Raw genomic sequence first — 24,990 nt, forward strand, 5'->3', positions numbered from 1 at the left:
CTCCATAAACATTCCACCACCATACCGTCCGTCCGACCGCCGGCCAGCCTCGCACGAGAGCCACGCCGCCACCGCGGTTCAGTCCTGACGCCAGCCCAGAGGACTCACATTACACGCACACACTCACACAAGACATAAACAAAACACTCACACAGTCACAAAAACACAGGGCAGTGAGCACATGAGGCTGGCTTAGGCAACACACAAGCACACTCACTCGAATAAACAATATGCACTTTTTTGGACCACAGACCACAGACATTGCATCCTGAAGTAGATCAAAGCGTTCCCCGACAGTAAACACACACAAGCTCTTCTCTGCTCTCTCATCCCCACTGAGCTGTTTTGGTGAAGCACGGCACAATTAAGCCCATCTTCTTGAGAAACAACCCACTGCAATTGTCATTCATCATTGTTAGGGGGGGCTTATTTCTGCACCCTCTACGTGCTGGCACACTCTCAGTGATTCACACTCTTTCTTTTCCCGTCCTTTTAAACCTTCACAGTCCCTCTCATCTCCCCTTAACCCTGTCTCCTGCCTTCTTCCCAGCCTGTTATTGAACGTCTACGCCGAATCAGTCACCAAACCACAACCCTTCAGATCTTTTCTTCTTTGTTTTCCCCTCGCTCAGTCTCTCCATCCCTCCCTCTCGCCCTCGTCTTTACTGGCTGTCCATTGTTGAGGAGACAGTGGCGCAGACAAACAGGGTGAAAAGATATCCGCTGGTGTACCACAAGATTGGAGAGAAAGAATGGCAGAGAGACAGCAGAGGAGAGGAAGATACATGGACTGATATGAGGCTAAAGTTAATTACAGGGGACCGCCAATTAGAGGGCAAAGTGATGGGTCTGTTTGCCTCGCCGCGGCATCCCAAAAACATCACCAGCTCCCACCATGTTTATCCTCTGCAGCCACAAGACCACAGCTCCCATCAGCCATCAGTGGAGACAGCTTTCATACCGAGGGGGTTACGGCTGGGGAACATGTGAGCAGTGTTTGCAGACATGACTAACATGGATAATACGTGTAGCTTTCAAACATTCCTCTGCCATTTGAATTGAAAACACATAGCATTAGCTGTAAGTACAGTTTTCATTTTACTTAGACTGAAAAAAAACACACAGAAAAACATCAAAAAAGGTCAAGGCACTTTGTCTTTATAGAGGTTCTTGTCAAACATTCTTTAAAACTGGAAAATGAAATCAAAAGTATTATGTTGAAAAAACACATCACAGTTAAAGATCAGTAAAAACTCAACGTCCATGTGTTGAGGCTCGTATATATATATATGGCTCTGTTGATGCTATGTATCAAACAAATTCATGGATGTCAGTTGTTTTGATTCTATCCCCTTACTTTCCTTCATATTTCCATTATACATGATTGATTGTGAATATCTCATACTTCACGCACAGACTGATATGGCTTTTAAAGTCCCTCAAAAAGCAGAGAAATCATCAAAGTTTCAAACTTTTTCCCCAAAGGTATCATATTTGCTACACAGTGCACATAGGAGCTCCATGTCCACTCTACAGAGTTCATTTTAAAAAGAAAAAAAGACGACAAAAAAAACCAGAGTTCATTCTCAGAATGCTCCAATCTCAGTCCCCCAACCCTGAGCAGACTTGGCTGATCCACTCAAGCCCCTGCGCTGAGCTGTGGAAGACCCCAGAGGTGCAAAAGGTCTGAAGGAGACTTGCAGAGAGGCAGAAGATGATGAAGTAGAGGAGGAGGAGGTTGAAGAAGCGGAGGAGGAGGAAGGGGTGGGAATAGGAAGCGGCGAGGCCCTTGTGGCACTATGAGGAGAGGACTGGGTGGGTCTGGAGGGGGCCAGGACTGTGGATGCTGCCAAGGAGGGCACCCTGTGGACTGTGGCCAGGGCTGTAGGTGTGAGGAGCGGTGGTGCGCCCTGCTGGCAGCCGGCCAGAGAGGTTAGGCGGAGGGAGGTGGGTGATGGGTAGCTCCCCAGCAGAGCTAGATCCCTACGCCCATGAGGGAAAGCTGGCGAGGGAGAGGCCGGTGAGGCTGGGGAGATTTGAGGGAAGGATGGCCAGGGCCAAGGAGGGAAGGGTAGGGCGGAGGCTGGGGCCGACTGCAGGAGGAGAGGGTCTAGCTCACTGGCGCAGTGGGAAAGATGGGAGACCAGGCGGGCTCCTACGGGGTCTGGAGAGTCCCCGTCAAGAGAGCTGAGATACCGCACCACCTCCCCTACACACTCTCTGAAACCAAGGGTCCTGTAGTCGACTGCTAGAGCCCTTGCATCGAAATAACCTGAGAGAGAGAGAGAGAGATATAGATAGAGAGAGAGAGAGAGAGAGAGAGAGAGAGAGAGAGAGAGAGAGAGAGAGAGAGAGAGAGCAAGAGAGAGAGAGAGAGCGAGAGAGCAAGAGAGAGAGAGAGAGAGAGAGAGAGAGGGAGAGAGAGAGAGAGAGAGAGAGAGAGAGAGAGAGTAGTTTTGTATAAATATAAAAAAACACAGTATCAGGACCATAAAATCTTACATTAAATGAAAAGAATTCAGCAGTGCAGAGATGTTTGTGTGACACACTGAAGTTGTTGTTCCAATAAACATATGTTGTGAAAATGAACATTATCTAATGGTATCTTTTATCAACTTCAGAAATTTGAAACATTATACTAATGATTTACTGATACAGCCATGACACACAAGCCAGCAAGTGACTAAGGGGAGTACTGGCACTGTTTTTTTTTTACATAGAGGTTGAAACAGGTGGCCTTCAGTGGGTAAGAGAAATTTAAAAGGCGGTAAAACCAAGAAAACAGTAAAAGGCCTCAATTTTTTTGCTGAAAACAGATTTTTTTTTTTAAAACCAGCCGAGCAGCAGTTTGTGCAAAGTAAAGAACATCCTTACTCAATCCCTGAGGAAGTCTGTTTGCTCCAGAAGAGTTGCGAAGTTTTTTTTTTTATCTGAAAATAATATTATCTGTATATACTCTATGGAAGGTTTTCTAACAGCTGACAGACATGTTATGGCCCATGTTCCTTAGAAAATAAAATAATAGAAAATGGTTTCTTAAAGTCAACAAACTCGGATCTCTTACCTTTCCCTCCCATGGCATGCAGAAGTTTGAGGTGGTCCACAGTCATCTGCAGGATTTCTGCTTTCTCAAGCTTAGAGGAACCCTGCAGGGAAAACATGCTACATGTCACTTAAATTAGCTGCCAGGAACGTTTGGATTTTGTCCACAGGGGACACCAAAATCACCCAAATCCATGAGTCCTATCTGTTTTCTTATGTGTGTGTTAAACTCTCTATTGAGAAAACTTCATCCCTCTTGAATTTCAAACACACCACTTACTGTGTAGCTTAGCCGTGTAGAATATAAACAAAAGCTCTATTGGTCAAAAAGCAGTAAATCATATTGTTGGAATTTGCCTTGTTGCAGGCGTGCCAGGCATTACAAATAACAATAAAGAAATAGGATATTTTGTAGATGACATTCTGGTTTGTGTTTGTGGGTTATGTTGAGGCATCCTCTTATAATTCAGAATGTGATCCATGATCAATAAAAAAAATGTGTTCAGTATTTCTAACTGCAAGAGATCAAAGCTTGTTCATCATTCGTGATTCCTGATTCCTGAGCAGTTACCTGTTTCTCAAAAGCACTGGGTACCAGCCTCCTGAGCTCTGACAGGCTGTGGTTGATCCGGTCTCTGCGTCTCTTCTCTATGATCTAAACAGAAAGAGGAGCACAGGGACAGTCAGGGCCAACAAAAACGACAGGACTAAAAAGATTAGGATCCAAGGCTATAATCCACTCACCCCTCTTCTCTTCTTTCGGGCCAGAATCTGTGAAGCGCTGCCAGGAGACATGGACCCAGTGACTGGGCTGCACCATGGAGACACAGAGAGAAACAGAGAGATGAGACATTGGCACAGAGAGAAACATAGTAACTTTGATTTTCCTACATATTGTTATTATTACCCTCCTTAATATGACACAGAGGCGGGATGGCACATCAGCCCCCTTCAATCTAATTTGTTTTTTGGGCACAGAACGTCAGAGGGGTGCCCGGGAGAGGAGGGAAGATGAGATTGTTTTTGGTTTAATGCGTTTCTGGACATTAGTCTCAGTAAGATGACATGCTGTTCTTCTTTCCATGTGAGTGAAAGCACTTTTAGAAAGATGATTATATAGCCTCGGGGCGATGCTTTCACTCGCATGGGGCTCCAGCATGCAGCTTGGGATCTGAGCTCCTCTGAGTACAGTCACTCAATATGGATTGTGTTTGTTTGTGAACGCTCATCTTACAGTGCTGAAGGAGCCTGACAGCTCAGAGTTCCCTTCAAACTGTCCCACCAGAGACTTATTGACTTTCTATTAGATTTGAACATGAAGGCTGCCAGTTTAGCTGTGTGTTTTTGTTTAGGTTTATGTTTGATGAGGCTGACATGAAAAGGCGGCACTGTCTTCTGGTTGCGTGTCTCGCAGCAATTTGATTTATCCAAACCGTCTTTAGTGTTACTGGCTTGTTTGGAGCCTGTGATGTAACCAGACCTGCTTTGAATGTTTTTTTGTATACTCGAGATAGCCTGTTACAAATGCACTCTCATTATTATTTCCTTTAATCAGAAGTTTTGTAAATCCAGAACAGGGATGTGGCTAACTCATCTTAAGTGCAAATGGTAGGATGACATGTAAAGAGTATGAGCTGTGTTACAAATAATTTTAATACTTTTCAGACATTTTTCACAACATGTTATAGACTGCAGCTAAAGAGCTTAGAGCTGAAATCAGATTTTCATACAAAGGTTCTGAGTAATAATTACATATATAGAATAATTTTATTGTGTGTCTTGAATAGTGTTTTGCTGTTTATTCTGTGCATAAATATTTAACAATACAAACAATTAACAAAATTTAAAAATTATACTTTTAATACAATAAAGCTCAAAGAAAAACCTGGGTGTAGCTTTTAAAAAACAGCTTTGTGAAGAAAAAATTATTTCTAATCATTATGTTATATTATAATTATTGTAGTTTGTATTCACTTACAGAGTGTCAACGTTTTATTAAATATGCTAAAAATCTTCAACATATTTGGTGTTGAGTTGCTCTTCTCTTACAGTTCACATTTTTTCAACTTTACGTAACATCTGAATGTTAAATAAATAAAAAACTTCAACTATATTATGACATCACAAAACATTTTAATAGAAAATTATCTACATAATATTTATCTTAACTCATAACGCTTATAGAATCAAATTTTTATTACGAAGATATTTTTAAAACTAAATACACTTTTTAAGCGATGCTCTATGTCCACGCTTCAGACATGACAGGCCTTGTAATTCTTAACTTCTGCGCAGTTCTATATGCGCCATGCCTGCAGTGACTACTATAAACATCTCCAGTGACTTACTACTGAAAGAACAAGCAAACAAAACAAATCTAAAATTAAAATGTGATACAAATATGTGAATACGGGAGTTTTGCTGCTGAAGGAGTTCAAACTTAATTCTGTTAGCTCAAGTTTTCTTCAAGGTGTGTCAAACATGCTGCATTAACTTTGACTAAATTTGCTTAAAACAATTAAAAGTTTCAGCTCAAACAATTCTTTAATTATGCTCTATAAACCAAGTAAGCTTACTTTTTGCAATCTTTCATCTCATCTGCATTTCTTGTATTAAAGTGTCAAATGCTGAAAAGTTTACGAACAAATATGCATGCAACAGTTTTTGTCTTTTGCCTGAGTAGCAGCTGTAAACCACTTAAGATTCTTTTAAGTTGTGATTTGGGGTAACACAAGCTCAGGTGTGGTTGGAGGATGCTCACCAGTAGCCGTCTTCTTGCCCCACGTCAATGAACTCGTCTGTGTCTGAGTCAGGTGAGCTGTAGTCGTGAGGTCTCTTCATGTCTCTTCTTCTTCCTCACTGACTAGACTGACGTTTAAATGGATAGATGATAACCTGATGGACTTTGGTAATCTGGTCCGTTGCTCTCTCTGCTGTGTGGAGGTAACACACTGAAGACTGTCTCTGTCCCTGTGTGCCCCACACTCTATTTCTCTTGCGCCGTTACTTATAAAAGCCTTGTTGTCCTTAGTTACTTCTTGTCGCTTGTTGTTTCTTCATGTGTCTTCAGTCTTTCCCTCTGTGAGTCAGCAGCACCACTTGATTGACCCCCAAGGGTCCATGGCAACTAAGAAAATTCACAAGCTGCTTTAGTCTTTTACTTTATCACTGGCATCCAATCGTAGTCACTCACTCGCTCTCTCTCTCTGTTATTTCTCTCTTGGCTGCCTCTCTCTGTCACAGCCACCCAATGACAAAATAGGACTTTGGCAGTTGGGGCAGGGTTGCCAGTTTTGGCTCCCCCGCCTCTTCTCCCTGTCCCTCCTCCCTCCCTTTAATCTGGCCTTCCCCAGCTTGTCACCCTTTCCTCTCCACCCCCCTCAGCCCCATCTTTCCACCCCCTTTGCTCAGTCATCCTCAGTCAATTAACCTCCAATCTCATCCTGCTCTCCTTCCTTCCTTCTCTCTATCCTCCTTTCTTTCTCTTTCTGCTCCTTTAATTACACTTTGCTGTAGAACAATGGCAGCCAGGGGGAGGGGAGGAGAGAGGTGAGGAGTGTGAGAATGATGGAGTGTGAAAAGTGAGTGTGTGACAGTGCATAAAGCATGACTCCCACATCATCACACAGCTGACTTTGGAGAATGGAGTTATTGAGCAAGGTTTGATAAATGGCTGTGAGCGACGGAACAGTGGAGTAAGAAAACACAACTGCACTTATAAAGAAAAACAATAAAACAATATACAGGTCTAAAAAGTGACTTCTATGAAGCTGTTCAAGTTTATATTTCTTCTCTTTTTCCTAAAATATTACTTCATTTGCTTGAGTAAGGCACAGATAATACATTTATTGTAAGCTACCAGCAACTTCCAGCAAACTAGATATTAGTTATAACAGCACTTTTCCCATTGAGTGTGAAGGGCTTGAAGGGTTTCCTGTTGGTAACATGTCGCCAATAGAAATGACTATAGATTAGATGCCATTGTAATGACTTGGTCAGTTATCAAGTTTACATGGCAACATATGACTAACAATTGGAATCACAAAAGTTAGATATTTTAATCTTATTGACCACAGATTAACTTTTTACCACCATACATTATTACTAGCTTACAGGCCCAACTTTAGTGCATTACAAGTGTTTTCTGATAAGCTACTTGTAGCTAACTACAAAGGTCTACTTTGTGTTACTGTTTCAACAGCTTATGGAATTACTGAAAGCTAACAATTTAAACTCAAGGCCTACTTTTCAGCCTTATGTTCATTTAACAATTCTGCTAATGTCTTATGGCTAACTGGCTAACTAGAACCTTTTATCAATTTCCTGCTTTTTGCTAGCTAGAGAACAGGCCCAAGTGTAGTGCATGACAAGTGTTTTCTGATAAGCTAGTGGTAGTTAACCACAAAGGTTTACTAAGCTAATATAACAGGTCGTTTTGTGTGATTATTTCAACAGCTTATGGAATTGCTGAAAGCTAACAATTTAAACTCAGGGCCTACTTTTCAGCCTTAAGTTTAGCTAACAATTCTGCTAATGTGTTATGGCAAACTGACTAACTAGAACCTTTTATCGATTCCCTGTTTTTTGCAAGCTCTTATACATTTTATTGTTTAACTGCTCCATGATTGGCAACTTGTAACTTCCGAGAACAGATTTCCAAACAGCCAAGCCTACTTGTAGCTAACACAGTTGTCTTTCATTACTGTTAACAAACAAATCCAAGCTAACAGTTTCAATTGTTTAGCCTATCCATGTTTCTTAAGGCCATGATTGCATCTGTCAAGCTCATGGCAATCCTTTTTTTGATCAGTTCTTTTTGCTGGTTCAACTATTTGAAGTATCTGTAGCTAGATATTGGAAATTTAAACCATTTCATCCATTATAAAACACAGATTAAGCAATTATGATCTGCTCGCAACATTTATTTATTTTATTTGTGACACTTTTTCTAAATGATCAATTCCCCTAAATGAAAAGTGAGTATGACTTTAGTGATCAAAATGTTTCTAAACTTTTGAAATGTCTTTGTGTGTCAGTGTGTAAAGACACAAGGGCAGTTACTGAGGGGTCAAGAGAGGAATCAGTCCAGTGAGTGTCTGAACATCTGGGCTCTTCACTGGACAAGATAGTGGTCTTTGAATATGCTCTCACACACTTGTGCACACACACGGTTCCTTGCTACACTTAGCGCTCAGTTCCGCTGCCACCGTGGGAAGATTGCTGGCACAGATTGCCATGGAAACACGAAGCCCAGGCGCCCGTTGTTAGAGCGATGCCTGCCTAACCGAGCAGTGTGTGCATATGTTTGTGTGAAAGACGGAGCGAGGCCAAGTGGCATGCCCCCTTCCACACAATGCCCAGCTGAGTGTGTCTCTTCCTGCCTGGTAGACTGGAAGGGCGTGTTAGTTTAAACATACGCACAATGCATGAGAGCTTGTTGTTTTTTTGAAGTGAAGTGTCTTTTTTGAGCATATTTTGGTCGTTGCAACAAGCTGTTTTTAAATCAAGTTAGCTTTGTTCCGATTTATTTCTCTTGCTCCAGATGTTTCTTTGGCTTTATATCTTTTAAGATGATTTCTTCAAACAGTTTTTGTTTTTCTGTTTATCTCACTTGCATTGAATGTTACAGAGCCTTAAGCCTGCCTGCATTTTATCACATCATACGTGTAAAGTAATAATCTAACTTAAAACATGTGCATGTGTTTGTAGCATTCAAGTGTCAGTAATCAGTGTGACCATCACCAGGGGGGATTATAGTGTGGCGAGTATGAGTCAGGATGAACAGAAAAGAGAAATCCCTTTTTTTTCTCTCCAAACAAACCCCCTGTCTGCATATTCTTTCATTACCCATCATTTCTTAATTCAGGTCTGGATCTGATTTAAGCATCAGAAAACAGAAAAGACGAAGTCTAAAAGAAAAGAGACATCTTAGAAGTCAGGCTTCTTCTCTGTTGTTATTTTTATCAGCTGCCCACCCTCCTCTTCAAAGAATAACTTTCTCTCTGTATCATCATTTTTAAATAATGAAATCACTCTGCCGTCAGTCATCGTTTCTGACACACATCACAGTTGTTCCAGCATGAGGCAAGTTGCATGCACAAAGTGGAAAGTAATTAAGCAGATCAATGAACAAATAAATAATTGTGAAAATACTTTTATGGCTGGGGTGTAAAGGGAGGCCGATGGAGAAAAACATAAGTAAGAAACATAAGAGAGAGAGAAAGCTGGCATTGGTTGGTGGGATGGAATTCTGGGAGATTTCTGGCGATCTTGGTCGGCCACTTCAAATCCCCTCCCTCCCATCCCTCCAAACCACAACAAGGCAGCGTCCCTTATTGAAATTAACAAGCTCATACTTTTACAATTTGCACACACACGCACACATGCGCAGCTTGAATATGAACGTGTGAAGGCTCAGGGACATAACGCACACATGGGACACAAGCAGATTCATACAAGCACACACGCAATCCCTTCACATGAATGTGGACAGTGTATACCCACAATTTATAAGGAACAAACACTCGGCTGCAATTATTGTATCTGATGCATGACTATTGCTATTGTTTGAAAGTCTGTGAGATGGAACAAGCTCAGCAGGACATTTTGTTTGTGACTCTCTCTGCGTTCGTGTCAAACTGAATAACTGATCAGATATGTCTCACTGCACTGTCGCCTTTGATCGCTTGTATTCTGTTTTTTAGCAACAGAAAAGAAGAAAACCATCTTCTCTGAAATATATATACAAAGATTGTGACCTACATTCACCAGTCTTCATAACAGTCGGAAAATGTATCTCCTGGCTAAAAACATCAACATGACTGTCCCTTCAAGTCACATGCCCATTTGACAATTGCATCACATGTATACTTTTTGTGTCATTTGCAAAGTAGTATTCTGGTTTTGAAAGGGTTAGTAGCATGTAAACACCAAAAAATATCAAGAATGTCCTCCAAACTGTGCTGGTATTTTGCGCATCTGCGTATCTTTAATGGTGCAATGTGTAGTATTTAGAGGCATTTACCAGAACAGACTAGTTAGAAATTGAATACAATATTCAGAATTATGTTTAAATTTGTTTGATCACCCCAATACAAAGTCAGTTTGTTTGTGTTTACTTTAGGCTAGCTCCCCTTCCATTGAAGCTGCCATCTTGGCACCAACATGTTTCTAAGTAAGTGGCTGTGCAAAATTCAACAGTTGGAAGAGTAAGAACAAGACCAGGGTAGTTGTTGTTGCGGGCAAGATAAGAGAGAAAAATGTCTTTGACGATGAAAACTTGCAGAATTGAGGATCATACTTATCACGCATCACAGGCGCTTCTTGTCCTCGAAGGCCAACATCGCTTCACCAACATGAGGGGTGAGTAAGGGAGCGTTTCAGTCATAGACTGTATGAAATATGGACGTAGTATCCGTGACGTCACCCATCTGTTCCTGAGAGCTGTTTTGAAGCAAAACGACGGCAGCAGCCATATTGATAATGCGGAACTCAACTAGGCAGAGTGTGACGTAGTGTGAGTCTCTTAGCCAATGGCTGTGTGTTCCTGACCGGGAGTCACGTCAGTCATGTCCTTATTTTGGCAAAACTCGTAATCTTAATATCTTCTGAACCGTCATGTTAGAAAAAAATTCACCCCCCGTACAGTGTGTGCCATTAGAGAGATTAGCTTTGTAGGGCCAAGCCGTTTTTTGAACCAGGCTGTAAACATGTTTATTAATGCTGCAAAGATCGTCTTTTTCCCATTCATATCTATGTGGTTTCCGGCGTTTCTGCAGCCAGCCTCAAGCGGATTTTCGATGTATTGCAGTTTATAGCACTTCCGCATTGGCTTCAGGGTTCGAGACCGGAGTTTGCTGCTTGGTTTCAGTCTTGTGTCTGACCACTAGATATCGTTACATATTCTCATTTCTACACACTGTACCTTTAAGAGCCAATCAAATCACAGTCCACAGATACAGCTTCATTGAAGGATTTTAGATTCTCTGGTAAGCAAGATGATTTACAGTATATGGCACCTTTAAATAGCATTTCAGAGGATGGAACATAGCAATTCAAAGTGATCTGAATAGGGCATAAAAATCATTTTATAAACAAATGAATTAATTAATTATTCATTTATAAATGATAGATGTAAAAATATGATCTCTTCCTGGTGACGTGTGATAAGTGTAAAAATACCATCCATCCTAATTTTAAGCATCCAGTTTGCAATTAAGGCCTTTTTTTACACGTGAATGGCCTCATTAAAGTCCATCCGTTGTGTTTTGAAATAAAATGTCTTCACGATGACTAAAAGACTAGAGCAGATGCAGTTCTGCTTCTACTTCTGTTTTTTCTACTAAACTCAGTTGAGCCATCAGCACTAATTCAGGAAACACATATGGGGCTGTGACGTCACAGTTTATAGAGAATCCATGTACCGCTGGTTTACACAGCTACTGAAGGGATTGTATTTTCACATATTAAATGTAAATCGTGAACCTGTTTTCATGTTTGCGTTTTTCCGTCATCCAAAACACTGTTCCTGTAAATAAATGGCCAAAATGCAACAATAGTTTACCGTTTTCTGTTGAAAACGTTTCGGTGTACACAACCCCTCACAGTGAGCCTTTAGGGTACATGACATACACATTCATATGTGAGGCAAGGACACTCAGAGGAAAACATTTGTTATTCTTTCTCCCTTTTTGCTTGTCTTTTTAATTTGAATCATTATTTCGATCATTGACATTGGATTTTGCTTTCTCTTCGCGACTATGACGCAGTGACTAGGAGCACCACTGATATTTGTAAATCTTTGTACCCCCAAAATAACTCCTCAGAAGTTATAAGTCACAATCAGATGTTTGTTCACTGTCTGTCACCCCTGCAGAGAATCTTTGAAAGGCCAACTGTGGTCAAAGAAGCTGCATGTTGCCCGGCTGTGTGCAAGTGCTCTTGACATCTACCCAAAAAAAATCAGTAGATTTCTTACTGGTATGAGCCTTTTCTGGTCGTTGGCCTGTGGCTGGGCACTCAGTTGCTCGTGTCAGGATTGGATTGGCATGGGAACTGGCACCAGAGCAGCTTGGCACTGTCCAGGCTGGACCCATGAGGGAATTATCTTCCCTTCAGACACATAAGGAATGCCTGTGACTTGCAGCACTGTCTGTCTGTCTGTCTGGGCATCTTCCACGATTTACTCAGAATAACTTGGATACATGAAGCATTCCTGAGACTGCTTGGTTTGTTCCTATAGGCTGTTTCCAAAGAGCTGCTTTGTGTTTTGAATGATCTGATTGAGCTGATATGAGGTGTGAATAAACCTCCAGAGAAACAGGGTTAGACACAGTCAGTATATATGTTTGAGATAGTAGCTTCTGTGATGTGAGGTGTGGACAGGGCAGGGGGGCTGCAGTGATAGGTCATGCTGCCTGTCAGAGAGCGAGAGACATATAGAGAGAACAGTGAGAGAGAGAGAGAGAGAGAGAGAGAGAGCCTCCCTCCTCATCCGGCTCCCCTACACTGAGATAAATAAAGAGGCTAAAAGCCGAAGAGAAGAAGCAGAAAGGAACTTTTGTGGCTTCCGAGTGGGGTCCCTTTCATGGCTGTTCCCACAGTACGAGGCCCATGATGACATTCGGCATGTTTCACACACACACACAGACACACACACACTCTCTGATGGGCCCTGTGACTGCGGTGACTTTCGCTGGTGCCGGGCCCCAGACGGGACGGCGAGGGCCCCGAGAGCCACAGGCAGCCATTGTGCTGTCGCCGCGGAAACCAGCCTCTTTATGTCAGACATGTTTTTCTGTTTGTTTTCTTTTTTATGTCTTTAATGTGGGCAAGGGGGAATGTTTCCCCCACTCATCTGCTCCCCCCCACCCCTCACTGCTCTGCGTTATTTCCCCCAATACCCATCCTCCTCCTCCTTCTCCACCTCCTCCCACCAATCCATCTACATTTGTTTCTCCTCTTCTCCTCCCTCCCTCTCTTCCACTCCCTTTCCTCCCTTATTTTGTCTCCCCATTTTTTTCCCCCTGGAGATTGTCATTTGTAAAGCTCTTTGCTTAGACAGCCCATATCTTTGTGGCGGTGTTGTGGCCTCCCTCTTACTCAGCCCCTTTTTATCTGTACTTCATGAGGTTTTGGCACAAACTGGCACTTTTTCTCCCCGCTCCAAAAAAAAAAAAAAAAAAAGCATGCACACAACTCTAAAAAAAACAACACAACCCATCCCCGAAAGATTTTTGCCTTTCCCACGCTGAGCCAATTTTCTCCACAAGATTAAACAAACTCCGAGTAAGAAAATCAAAGAAAAGAGGAGGGAGGGGGCTGAAAAGAAAAAAAAGAATCTGGTTATGATTGGAGTCTTAAAAAAAGCCAACAGAGGATGCCCCAAAGTCCTCCAATGAGAAAAACAAACCTGAAAAAAAGCCAACTGTTACTATTTTAAGTGTGGAGGAATGTCGTTCGGTGCATGACTCAAAGGCACGCCGGCCCTCATTCGTAATCAGTTCATTCTGACTGCACTCCTCCGCCACATCACACACAGGACGCAATCTTTTATGAGCCGCAGAGAGAGAGGAGGAGAACTGGGGAAGAGTGAAAAATGAGAGTTCAGGGTTAATCCGCTGTGTCCCCTCAACCACGCATGCGACTGCGTCTGATTTGAAGAGCAGGGTTTTAAGACCATGCTAATATTAGCCACTGTAAAACTGGTTTTGCCCTCGCGTTTTGACTTGGAAGCCGACTATCATTCAAGTTTATGGAGGAGACTAATTTTTATAGCTCAAAGTCATATGCTGCTAATTCCACTATCAGCCTTCTATTTTGGATGGAGCTGAAAGGAACGGCGGTTAGTGTGGAAACTTGCAAATTTGAAAGGAAAAGGGACTACATGCAATACTGCTATACTCAAAACAGAAAACATATGCTTCTGTACCCAGTTCAGATTAAATTTAAGACCAAGACTGGGATTAATTGAGTATCAGGCCGGTTCATGAGAGCTCTCTCAGTCATAAACCCTTGAAACGATGCCCCATCCCTGTTTTACGCACCGCAGAAACCCCTGGCTGCTGCTCTCTGACAGCCTCTCACTTTCTCAAATCCCTCCTATAACTTTACACCTCCGATTACGACCTTATCAGGGAGGCATCCGTCCAACACCTCGTTCTGACGGCAGCTTATGAGAGCCGAGGTAAGCCTCTAAAAACCAGCATAAAAACTTGCCGCCACTGCTGGGTCATTTTTAGGGTTCCCAGAAGGGGATTACAGTGAGTGTGAGAGAAAAGAAAGGAAGACTCTGATAGAGGAAGGATGACGGGTTATGCTGAATATCATTTTCATCTCCTGAGGGAGTTAGTACCTTTTGTTGGTCTAAGCATTGGCATTTATTGTTAAAGTTTACTAGAAATAAAGAAATGGATTAATTAACTCTGGATTCTGTCTGCACTCGCGTCTTTCCTGATGCCAAACTTGAGTCAACATGATTCTGTATTACTCATTTATTAGATCAGCTCTTCTGATTCATGCTGTATAAATGTCTCCTTGAGAAAAAAATGATGTTCATCAAGAGGATTCAAGATTAATTAAAACCCTTTAAGAATACATTTCCCGTTCACTCTCAAACAGAGGCAGAGCACAACACGTCATACTCTAAACTACACCCCATGGAGAGGAAAAAAAGGGCACCAAAATAAGCAGCAATTCACTAAAAAGCAAAAAACAGTAACAACATCAGAGTATTTTAATGCCCTCAATCAACCAAAAAAGAAACATTATTTTTTGACAAACTCAATACCATTGATCTGTCTTAGTTTCTCTTCTATCTACCTTGTCCTTCTTGGAGAAACGATCCCATTGAATGGCCAGTGTGAGATCAATTCGATCAATGACCTGGTAAGGTAGTCATGTTAATTGTTGCTGTGGTATTATTTCTACTGATACCCTGAGGGGTAAGTGGGGTTGTTTGAGTTACTCGTCAATAGTACTTGTATTACCTCAAGGGAAAACTTGTCATCTTGGCCCCTTTGTTGAGAAACAGTCCAGTACGGAAGAAAGGCCAAACCCTGCAGAAGGGATTTACTCTTACCACTGAAAGTAGCTGATAACAAGTTAATCAAACCCAAACTTTTCTGCTAGTGTAAGTGTATGCTCTATTTAGACTCATTTTCAGCTGTTTTCTTTACTGTCAGAAAGGCTGTTTGTTTTGTACTATTCACAGATACACAGATACAACATATGTGTTCTTTTAGCGCACTGATCAGTTGGTCGGATCTGAAGTCAACATGACTTTTTCCCTGTACACTGATATATAGTGAATTGTGATATTTTAGCATCTCAGTTTGAGATCATTTAGGCAGCAAATGCTGAACACTATCTGGCTGACAGTCATTGCTGTAGAGTTTGTTATTTCAGCTCAGTCCTCCCCATCAACAACTAACACACTGTTTTGTTAAGGGAAAAATATTGTGTGGACTGTGGGTTGGTTCATTATGCAGTTAAAAAAACAGCAGGAGCTGAAAGCTGACTTTGAAGACACCCGTCCGTTTGGCTCTCCTGGTTTTCTCATTGAACTTCTGAAAATTGAAGAAAACAGTGTTGTTCAATTCAACACGGAACTGTAAATGGTGAGTGATGCATTCTGTACCTGTATGTGAGCCACTGGTATCCTCTGATTCAGAAATTAGTGCACTGCAGGCAGAAAAACATTGCGTCCGCCAACAACGCAAAATCAAAGTAGCTTTCTGATGGCAAAGTAAAAGGTTCAAATTAGTGTGTTCACTTACACTGGCAGAGATGTTTAGGTTTGGGCTTCTTGAAATCAGCTGAATCATGTGACAAAAAAGACTATCTGCAACTGTTTATAGCCTAGCTTCCGTGTCGGTTCTACGGCTGGTTTCACAACAAAGGGGGCGAGTGACTGGGATCCCCTGTAGGTATTATACGTACGATTGAAAGTACATCATACAAAACCTCCAAAAACACCAAATAAAAAAAGACTGGACTATCCTCTTATGGATTATTGCATTGGTCCCTTTTATCCTTCAAAGTACGTTATTTTTTAGCTTGTGTGCTTTTGAAATCTTAGTTGAAATACAGCCCTGAGATTTACAAATAGACACAACATTTCTAACACACATTAAAAAAAGAGACAGATGTTCATGCAAAACTGACTTGCTTGAAGGGCATACTTGTGTAGTGAACTAATTCTGTACACTTTGCCTGTAGCTCATGCACAAGCACAAGCTGTCTTTCTCAGACATGAAAACTTGCTTGAGGTCAATGCTTGAGGACAACTAGCTAACTGCATATAGCACAGGAGGCTTTGATCTTGGACTTGGCTGTGGCAGAGACAGCCAGCCTGCACTGAGGCCCTGCGCTACCGGAAGCTTGTGGTCAGGGACAGCTCCGTTTACTACTCTGTTCTGGTGCTAAATATACAATATTATAAAGGCTGGCAGATTTATTTCAGACTGTGATACATTTCCTCTCCAGCGAGGGAAGAAAGGGCAAGAACGACACAGACGTCTCCAGATTAGTGAAGAACATTAAGTGATAATTAAAGAGCAAGATAGACAGAAAGAGAGCGACGAGGTTTCCCCTTCCCGCTTTTCTCTTCCTCTTTCTCTGCCACCACAGAGGAGAGTGGCGTCTCCAAACTAAAGAGGGGCGCCCGCTATATTAGACTCCCAATGATTGGCTATGATTGCATTATCTGATCCCATGAGGGATAAAAGGACAGCAACACACTCAAACACACACCACATGTCTGCATTGCTCATTGATCCCTGCCCCCTCAGAAGTCTAACATAGCTTTTTTTAAAGACATCTTTAGACATGCAGCCATAGAGGAAAATATGATTCAAATTCAAATAGCCTTTATCTTTTTGAGTCAGTTTTATGAAACACGCAAGCACGCACACACACTCACACACATTCATACCCTATATACTCGACTTTACCACCAGTCCACCGCACTCCTCTCAAAGCTCTTTGATCCCTGGTCGAGGGTCCTCTCCGCGGTGCCTCTGTCTGGATTCCAGAGATTCTGGGATAATTCAAACGTTTCACGGCACATACTTGGTCCCCCCAGGAGACAGCGGCGGAGATGGAAAATGCCACCACGGTCTCTCTCCCTCCATTGTCCCTACTCTTTAATCAGGCCCTCTCTGTGGCTCGCACTGCCACCGTGGTGTGTTGTCTCAGCCTGGGAAAATGCCGGCCTAAGTGGCTGTTATGTGCAGAGGCGAAGACCACAGGGACCCAGAGGGGTGCCGCTGGAGCCCTCTGTGCCAGCCGTGGGTCTCACAGTGGCTAACACACACAATGAGTGAGGTCCCAAATCTGGATGCAGCCTTACATAACAGCCATCACTCCATCTATTTCCTTTTTAGCTTCCATCAGTAAATCAAACCCCATCGTAATCATAGGCATACGCCAAAACCCAATCATAAATCATGGATAATATTCGTTCCTTTGGGGTTTCTGGGTGTAAACCAGCATTAAACTGCAGCACAGATACATTAGTATTGTAGACACTCCAGTGCAATTGCTTGGCTACAAAAGGTCTGGAGAGGGAGTTTCCTGGCCCTTGTGTCAACAAATGACCAAAACAAAGCCCTTGTGTTACCCTGAGTCAGAGCGAGGAGAAGGTTAGCTACCTCAGAGTTCAACCCACCATCTATGCTCCAGGACTGACTCGTGTAAGAGCTGAGTGGCCAGGTCAACTGACGGTTGGCCTGCCTACAGCCGGACGCAACGCTCCATCAGGTCAAGTTTAAAAGACCTCAGTGAAACCCTGCTGTTTTATACTAGTTTATATTTAGTGCTTATAAGCATGAATAGAGCTTTTATGAGGTGCCATAAATTTCATTTTCAAAAGAGGGTGAGTATGGAGGCTCATGTACGCCTACCCTGTGGTTTCCCCAGGCCACCACGAAGCCTTTGTGTTCCCTCTGTTTGCCATGGGAAAATATCTGAAACAAATAAGTCGCTCGGCCGGCACCCATCAGCATAAAAACACTTCTAAGAGCTGTGGATTGTGCTTGGAGGGTGTGGCGCAGCGTTGGAGGAACTGCTTGTTTACTCCTGCCATGTCCGAAAATAAAAAGGAATTACTTTCTTTCAGAGATGGAAAGCAAATAAACAAGTATCTAAGACCGACAACATCAGCAGGCTCGAGCTGCCTGCAGTTGTGCTGCGACATGTTGGACTTTGGAACAGGACGGTTTGAGGTTCTTCTTTCAAGTGTCACCATTATTGTTCCCTTCACTGTCAATCCGTTTCTATGATGGAAAAAATGAGACAGCTCAAACTTAATTGAACTTGAGGATATAAAAAAATCACACTGTGGTAACAAATACTTACCACCATGTGTCCAAGAGGGGGTGCGGGTTAAGATGATGACGTACTTATGACAGTCACAGAGATGTTATCTTGGCACCAGAAGTGACCATGTTTGTCAAAAAGGTGGAGCAAGAGAGAAGTGGGGTTGGAGAGCTTAACAAATGATGCAAAGTTGACCATCCCTTTAGTGAGAGAAAACATATTAAAATGAGAAACATAAGAAAACAGTTCTCTCGTCTGAGATGCCTGCTGCTGTCGTTTGAAGAGAGAGAGAACAACAGTTCTGACTCAGATGTGTGGACCTGCCACTAAATAGATCAATGTTTGTGCGCACCGAACAAACCAAATAGTCAGGTAGTCAGGTCATCAATACTTGCTAATTAGTGCTTGATTTAAAAAAATAAACCACAATGTCCCTCACAGAACAAACTGGAGCACAAGATTGTTGGATGGTTAGGCCATACTACATTTGCATGAAAAAAAATCACAAAATGGTCCAGACACCATAAAAAGCTCAAAGCTGAGGTGACATCCTGATAACTATTGTGTCTGAGATGTAGTCTAATGCAAAGCAATGCCATGATTTTAATATTTAACAAATAAAATAAAATTTGATTGATCAAATATAATTTGAACCCCAATGATCATAAATAGGGAAATTGGCAATACATACCAAAGAAGAAGTCTATAAAATACCTTTATTGGCTGTTAAGTTGGTATTATAATATGGGGATTCATGTGGCTGGAATTTTTCTGGTGAAAAAAAAGAGAAATGTCTTTCTTCATCACACCATGAGAAAAAGCATGGGGGTAACTAAAGTCAGGCCTTTAGGAGACGGGGGGTGTTGGGTACAGATTCAAATTTTAATTACAATTAATTTCTCTATGTTGGGAGCTTTTTTTTTTATCAGGTTCAATGTGCAACATTTTACTCACTCATCGATTTGAAATTGTATTTGTTTTCTTTTAAATATCATTCCTGTGCATTCTCACATATACATCTCCTTTTGTGGATAGCACAATGAGAAAATCTGAATGTGAAATCTCAAATTCACTTTCTTCATTGTAACTACTTTAAAATGTATCAATTAATTTCATTTCTCTGCTATTGATGTATTATCTGCTTATGTCTGCATTACTCTTTCATTATTAAAAAATAAAACAATAATAAAATAGTTATTTAGTATGTCCCGGGTGTAATTATAAGCCGAAATATGCATCTTGCAATAAAACATCCCAAATTAAAATATTTTGTGATCACAAGGTTGGGTCATTTCTGAAAGTTCTAATGTATATTTTCAGTATATCTTATTTTATTTAGAAAACTCAAAGAATAAAAAAGTTTTTGTTTTATTATTTGGTTTTATACATTTGTGAAGTTAATAAACAAACAAAAATGTTTAAGTACAAGTCAAACCCAAACCCTAACGTGCTACGCCTCCATCAGCCACCTTTTTGGCAAATCAGCCACGTCACCGCATGACGAAAGCGGAAGTTTTTGGCTGATATGGATATGGAAGAATGAACTGTAGTTTCTTGTTATGAAAAGGGCTCCTATTATTTGCCACGTAATTGAACCGGTGAGACCCTCTTATATGTATGTGTCCCTCTCTGTTTGCTTGAAAAGGCTGGTTTTCTTAACAGTGTTTGATTAACGAGCTACTCGGCGCTCGCAGCAGAAGATAGCTTTTTACGCTAACACAAAGCAGAGCTATTTGACTGTTCTCTTCGGTTTTTTGTTTTCCTGTTGAACCCACGTTTCTGCGACTTTGTATTTCAAAATGAATCGTTAGATTTAAAGTCATCAACGTTGTATGATCTCAGGGTTTGTGATTATAATGAGCACAAGATCAACAACGGACAGGTATTAAGTCAACAATGTAAAGTTCTCGACATTAGCTACGTTTATTTTTATTTTTTTACGCATCTGACACCACTGAACCAAACAGCTCAGTCTATCTTCTGTTGTTTTCTTTCAATGAATGAATGAAAAATCACGTAACTCATCGTACATCGCTCTCTCATCCCCTGACATGGCTCACCGAGGTTCAGACATGGAAGTGCCTTGCTACATGCCCAAACTGCTGTTTGAGCTCAATGAGCAGCGTAAACGGGACTTCTTCTGTGACTGTAGCATCCTAGTGGAGGGTCGTGTCTTCAAGGCCCATCGTAATGTGCTGTTTGCTGGAAGCGGCTACTTTCGGGCTCTCCTGGTCCACTACCTACAGGTAACAGTTACTTATGAAATGCAGTTTCCTGCTTTGAGGTAGGACAGTATTGAGCATGTCTTCTTGAAAACGTGTATTGAATTTACTATTGTGTTATCAACAGTGGTGGACAAAGTACACTGCTTCATTACACAAGTCAAAGTATAGATCTTCCTGGTAGAACATTATTCTACAAGTGAAAGTTGTTCAGTCACATTATTACTTGAGTTAAAGTACTTGAGTACTCGTTTAAAAATACTTAAGTATTCAAAGAATTTTTTGAAATATCTCAAAACATATTTTCACAAAGCACGAGTGCACGTTAAAGATAACATAGCAGAATGCACGGGTGTACATTCTGCTATGTTATGTTTATCTAGAAAACATTATTCATATCTAAAAAGTAAACCATGAAATATAAACTAAGTCACTACAAGCACAGACAAGTTTAACATGCTCATCTGGAATAAAACAAGTGTGTTACAGACCTTGACATGCTTTCTCAGGTTAGATGGTGATGTTTTGTCGGCTGTGATGAAGTTTGTGTGGTAAAGAGATCAGAGATTTACACGATACCAATAATTCTTTATTTCAAAAACCTCAAACATGGGCTTAAAATATGGCCTTGGTGTTCAGGTAGAGAATCATCATCCTTCTCGGCCATAGCCATCATCACCACGACTAAATAAACAGACTGGACTGAATATGTTTAATCTGCATTGCCCTACGCTCAACCAAGGTATGTCTAAACCATTTAGACAAACCAAACGCAAGTACACGAACAGTTTGCGGTCTTTGGGATCTGATTTCAGAAAATAAAATTCATCAGCTGACTTCAAAGCAAAAGTAGTGAGTAACTAGAGCATTGATAGAAGTGTAGTGGAGTCGAAAGTGTGATATTTGTCTTTCAAATGGAGTGGAGTAAAAGTAATAAGTTCCTCCCTAAAATAACACTCAAGTAAAGTACAGATAACCAAAAAATGTACTTTAGAACAGTACTCAAGTAAATTTACTCTGTTACTGTCAGCCACAGGTTATCAATGATACCTTTTAGAGTTGTAACACACACCATTGGTGCAAATCACTTGCAATAGAAGTAGTTAGGACTACCAGAAAAATGACTTCTGTAAATGGTTTGTTGAACCAGTTTTGTGGTCTGCTCTGGTTTATTAAGAGCTTATAGTCCACTGCTCTTAAAGATCAGTTTCATTTATTCATTTAACTTTTATTTAAATCTCAAGGCACCATAAAGGGCATTTCCTCATTATAAATAAAGTCGAGACCTCAACAAAAATGACTGACACTTAAAAACAGAATGAATATTAAACAAATGGCAAACATTAAAAACAAATACAAACAAATGGTGAGTAGATTGATATCATACTTTTTTTTTAAGTCCATTTTTTGGACATTTTCACCTTTATTGGACAGGACAGCTGAAGAGAGACAAGAAATGTGGGGAGTAGAGAGTGGGGGAGGACATGCAGTAAATGGTCGAGGCTGGAATCGAACCTTCGACTTCTGCAACAAGGGCTTTAGCCTCTGTATATGGGGCGCGCTTAGACTGCTAGGCCAACGGCACCCCATATGATACTCTTAAACTGACCCGTGGGTACAAATGTGTGACATTTAAATTCATTTTAAAAATTGTTGCATGTGAATACTGCAGAAAAGCTATAAGCTGTTTGTCCAAGTTTGACGGTATCAATGCACTGCACCCTCTTCTAGGACTTACTGCTGTTTAAAACTCTTCAAGAAAGCCTGATTCCAATAATATATTTAAAAAAAAACTGGTTGTTCATTAATTTCATCCTGAATTCTCGTAAACTTCTCTTTATTATCAGGATAGTGGACAACGCAACAGCACAGCATCACTGGACATTGTGACAGCCGATGCTTTCTCAATTATCCTGGACTTCCTGTACTCTGGCCGTCTGGCCTTGAACAGAAGCAACGTCATCGAGGTGATGTCAGCAGCCAGCTACCTGCAGATGACTGATCTGGTAAACTATTGTAAAGGGTACATTCGGTCATCTTTGGAAATATGCAACAAGGAGAAGGAAAGGAACACAAAGAAGGATAACCAGGCCCAGGGTGGAGGGATTGGACCTGCAGACAGCAGGACTCCTGCGGCCACAGTCTCCAGCGGTGCAGCAGCTGCTGAGCCTCATTCAAGGGTTGCAGAGGCAGATAGGGGAGCGGGGAGCGGTCTGGCGTCTGTGACCTCTGTCCCTGATGCTACAACTCCAGGCACAAGTAGGGACGTGGACAGTGACTACCAGTCCAGGGAGGGTTTTCCATCTGGTAGTGAAGGACAGAAAGTACACCCAGATCAGACTAACCTCTCATCATCTTCATCATCTACGTTAACCCCAGAGTTAGTGAACCCTAAGATAGAGTACGATCCAGATGAGGAGCTTATGGAGTCCCCAGACACTAAAGACCTGACCTCATATCCTGGGCCCTCTCTCCATAACCCTAATCATAGCAGGTTTCTTCCACCTTCTCCCTCCATTGAGCGCTCTCCTGTGGGATACAGCTCCTCTTTTAATGCTAGGCAGCTAATGGAGATGCTGACCAGAGGTGAAGGCTCAAGTCCTCTGGAGGACAGACTGGGGCAGCGCTTTAACCAAGGTCCCAGTAGCAGCACAGGAGGAAGCAGAATGGATGATGGTTTAGGGTTTGTTGGGTCATCTATTATGGAGATCCAGACTGACTGGCTTGGAGAGGACACAGGTAATTAGCAAATGACCAAAAGGTGACATATGTCTCCCTAGGCTTAAAAATAGTCTTGAAATAAATGATTTTGAAAAGATGTCCTATTGAGGTATATCTGAACTGTAGCTCTTTTCTCCCCCTGCAGGTGATGGCTTGGTAGTGCCAGTGAAACTCCACAAGTGCCCTTTCTGCCCGTACACTGCCAAACAGAAGGGGATCATGAAGAGACACATCCGCTGCCACACAGGAGAGAGGCCCTTCCCCTGCCCCATGTGTGGCAAGAGGTTCACAAGACAAGAACACCTCCGCAGCCATGCACTCAGTGTAAGAACAGCAGGATTACCAGCTTATTTTTTTCAGTGGGTGGTCAGCAATATGTTGGTAAATGTGTAGAAATAAGGTCAATTGTTGAGAAACATTTTTAATTCATAATAATAATAATAAATCACTTTTTAAATTTAGATTGTAATGAAAAATGGGCCATGGGAATTTTATGTTTCCCCACTTGTACTTCACAGACTTTTCATTGTCCTTTTTTTTTCCATTGCAGGAGAATTGTATATAAATTATAGTGCATAAAAATAATGGTAATTTCTAAAGCAGTAAGTCTGTATTGCTTGCAGCTAGTTGTAAACAGTGATTAGCTGTCTCATTTCTTGTTATAGTGCAGTTAAAGCTCCGTCACTGTTGGCTTTGTTTTATGGTCAATATAATGAGAGCAGTCCATATTCAGGCATCTGTGTTATTAATCTAATCTTGTTATAATATCAAAGTTAAACAATTCACATTCTGTCATGTGTGTTATTCATAAACAGGTCCACAGGCACTACTGGCCGGTGTCATGTAAGAGCTGTAGGCGAACCTTCACTGGAGCCAGCCTGACCCCGGGACTCCGGCGTTTTGGACTATGCGACAGCTGCAACTGCGTGACCACCACTCATGATGATTCAGCTCCTGCTCACTCTGCCAGCCAACTGGAGCCCATGGAGCGTGCAGACGGGGGTACAGATTGGTCCAGCTTTATGGATGACGTAGACGAGGTGGAGGTTGGCAGAGTGGAGGACTTGGTTGAGAAACAGATCCTTGAAAGGCAGCTGGCTGTCTGCACTGATGTTGGTGGAGGAAATGCCGCAGAGGAAAAGCATTCCTTAAACTGTTTTACAGTCACATGAACAATTACTGAAGTAAATTATGACTGAGACTTTATTGTTTACTCATTTTTAACCAGAAGATGTCTTTTTGACTGTTGGAGACATCCAACTAAAGTGACTTGCTTTGTAGCAAATACATGCTGTGATTTTTGTTGTTGTTGTTCCTTTTATTTAATTAACCATTAATGTAATATTGTCTTTGCACTATTTGTTACATTCAGATTTCTGTTAAGAGAATGAGACTGAGACTGAGAGAATGAGTCAATGTTGCTGGTTTTTGCGTTGTGTTTTGTCCAAAAAGATCACATTCCACTTACAAAATGTGCTTTAAGGGCCAAGAAGATGGCCATTGTTGATGTTATTGCATAAATGTGTTGAGTAACTCTTCATCAACTTTTTATTAACTTTTTTTTTCTCTTTATTATATTTCTGCACTACATAAATAAAAAAAATGTCCTAAAAAAGGCCTCTGGTGCCCTCTAGTGGTTGAGTCCATAGTAGAGGAAAAGTTTGTTTACACTAGTCCAGAAATCTGT

General features: G+C 41.5%; 2 protein-coding genes across 4 annotated transcripts; one reads left to right on the plus strand and one right to left on the minus strand.

Annotated features, from left to right (window-relative positions):
• Window positions 1-1,235: 1,235 nt before the first annotated feature.
• On the minus strand, window positions 1,236-6,209 carry heyl (hes related family bHLH transcription factor with YRPW motif like). The gene is made up of 5 exons (XM_034705193.1): window positions 5,804-6,209; window positions 3,787-3,853; window positions 3,614-3,697; window positions 3,065-3,146; window positions 1,236-2,272 (listed from the first exon to the last, which is right to left on the minus strand). The coding sequence occupies exons 1-5, from the start codon at window positions 5,881-5,883 to the stop codon at window positions 1,587-1,589; spliced, it is 999 nt and encodes a 332-aa protein (XP_034561084.1). The 5' UTR covers window positions 5,884-6,209; the 3' UTR covers window positions 1,236-1,586.
• A 13,613-nt stretch (window positions 6,210-19,822) lies between these two features.
• Window positions 19,823-24,852, plus strand: zbtb8b (zinc finger and BTB domain containing 8B). 3 transcript variants are annotated; one of them, XM_034704236.1, is made up of 5 exons: window positions 19,823-19,958; window positions 20,425-20,606; window positions 22,430-23,321; window positions 23,449-23,627; window positions 24,119-24,852. In XM_034704236.1, exons 2-5 carry the CDS (start codon window positions 20,433-20,435, stop codon window positions 24,473-24,475), a joined length of 1,602 nt encoding a protein of 533 aa, XP_034560127.1. In that variant the 5' UTR covers window positions 19,823-19,958; window positions 20,425-20,432; the 3' UTR covers window positions 24,476-24,852. The 3 variants fall into 3 exon arrangements, with proteins under 3 accessions (XP_034560127.1, XP_034560126.1, XP_034560128.1); XM_034704235.1 differs by having other exon boundaries at window positions 20,431-20,606; XM_034704237.1 differs by lacking the exon at window positions 19,823-19,958 and adding an exon at window positions 20,026-20,242.
• The last annotated feature ends 138 nt before the right edge of the window (window positions 24,853-24,990 follow it).

The sequence above is a fragment of the Notolabrus celidotus genome, chromosome 16 (genome assembly GCF_009762535.1).
Source record: "Notolabrus celidotus isolate fNotCel1 chromosome 16, fNotCel1.pri, whole genome shotgun sequence".
Taxonomy (NCBI): Eukaryota; Metazoa; Chordata; class Actinopteri; order Labriformes; family Labridae; genus Notolabrus; species Notolabrus celidotus.

Bases quoted from the DNA above. Each gene is read 5' to 3' on its own strand.
- heyl (XM_034705193.1), bottom strand. From the start codon at position 5,883: ATGAAGAGACCTCACGACTACAGCTCACCTGACTCAGACACAGACGAG. The intron at 3,698-3,786 runs GTGAGTGGATTA...CTTTCTGTTTAG, and splicing joins CCCGAAAGAAGAGAAGAGGG to ATCATAGAGAAGAGACGCAG. The intron at 3,147-3,613 runs GTAACTGCTCAG...TTTTCCCTGCAG, and splicing joins CCAGTGCTTTTGAGAAACAG to GGTTCCTCTAAGCTTGAGAA.
- zbtb8b (XM_034704236.1), top strand. From the start codon at position 20,433: ATGGAAGTGCCTTGCTACATGCCCAAACTGCTGTTTGAGCTCAATGAG. The intron at 20,607-22,429 runs GTAACAGTTACT...CTTTATTATCAG, and splicing joins TCCTGGTCCACTACCTACAG to GATAGTGGACAACGCAACAG. The intron at 23,322-23,448 runs GTAATTAGCAAA...CTCCCCCTGCAG, and splicing joins CTGGCTTGGAGAGGACACAG to GTGATGGCTTGGTAGTGCCA.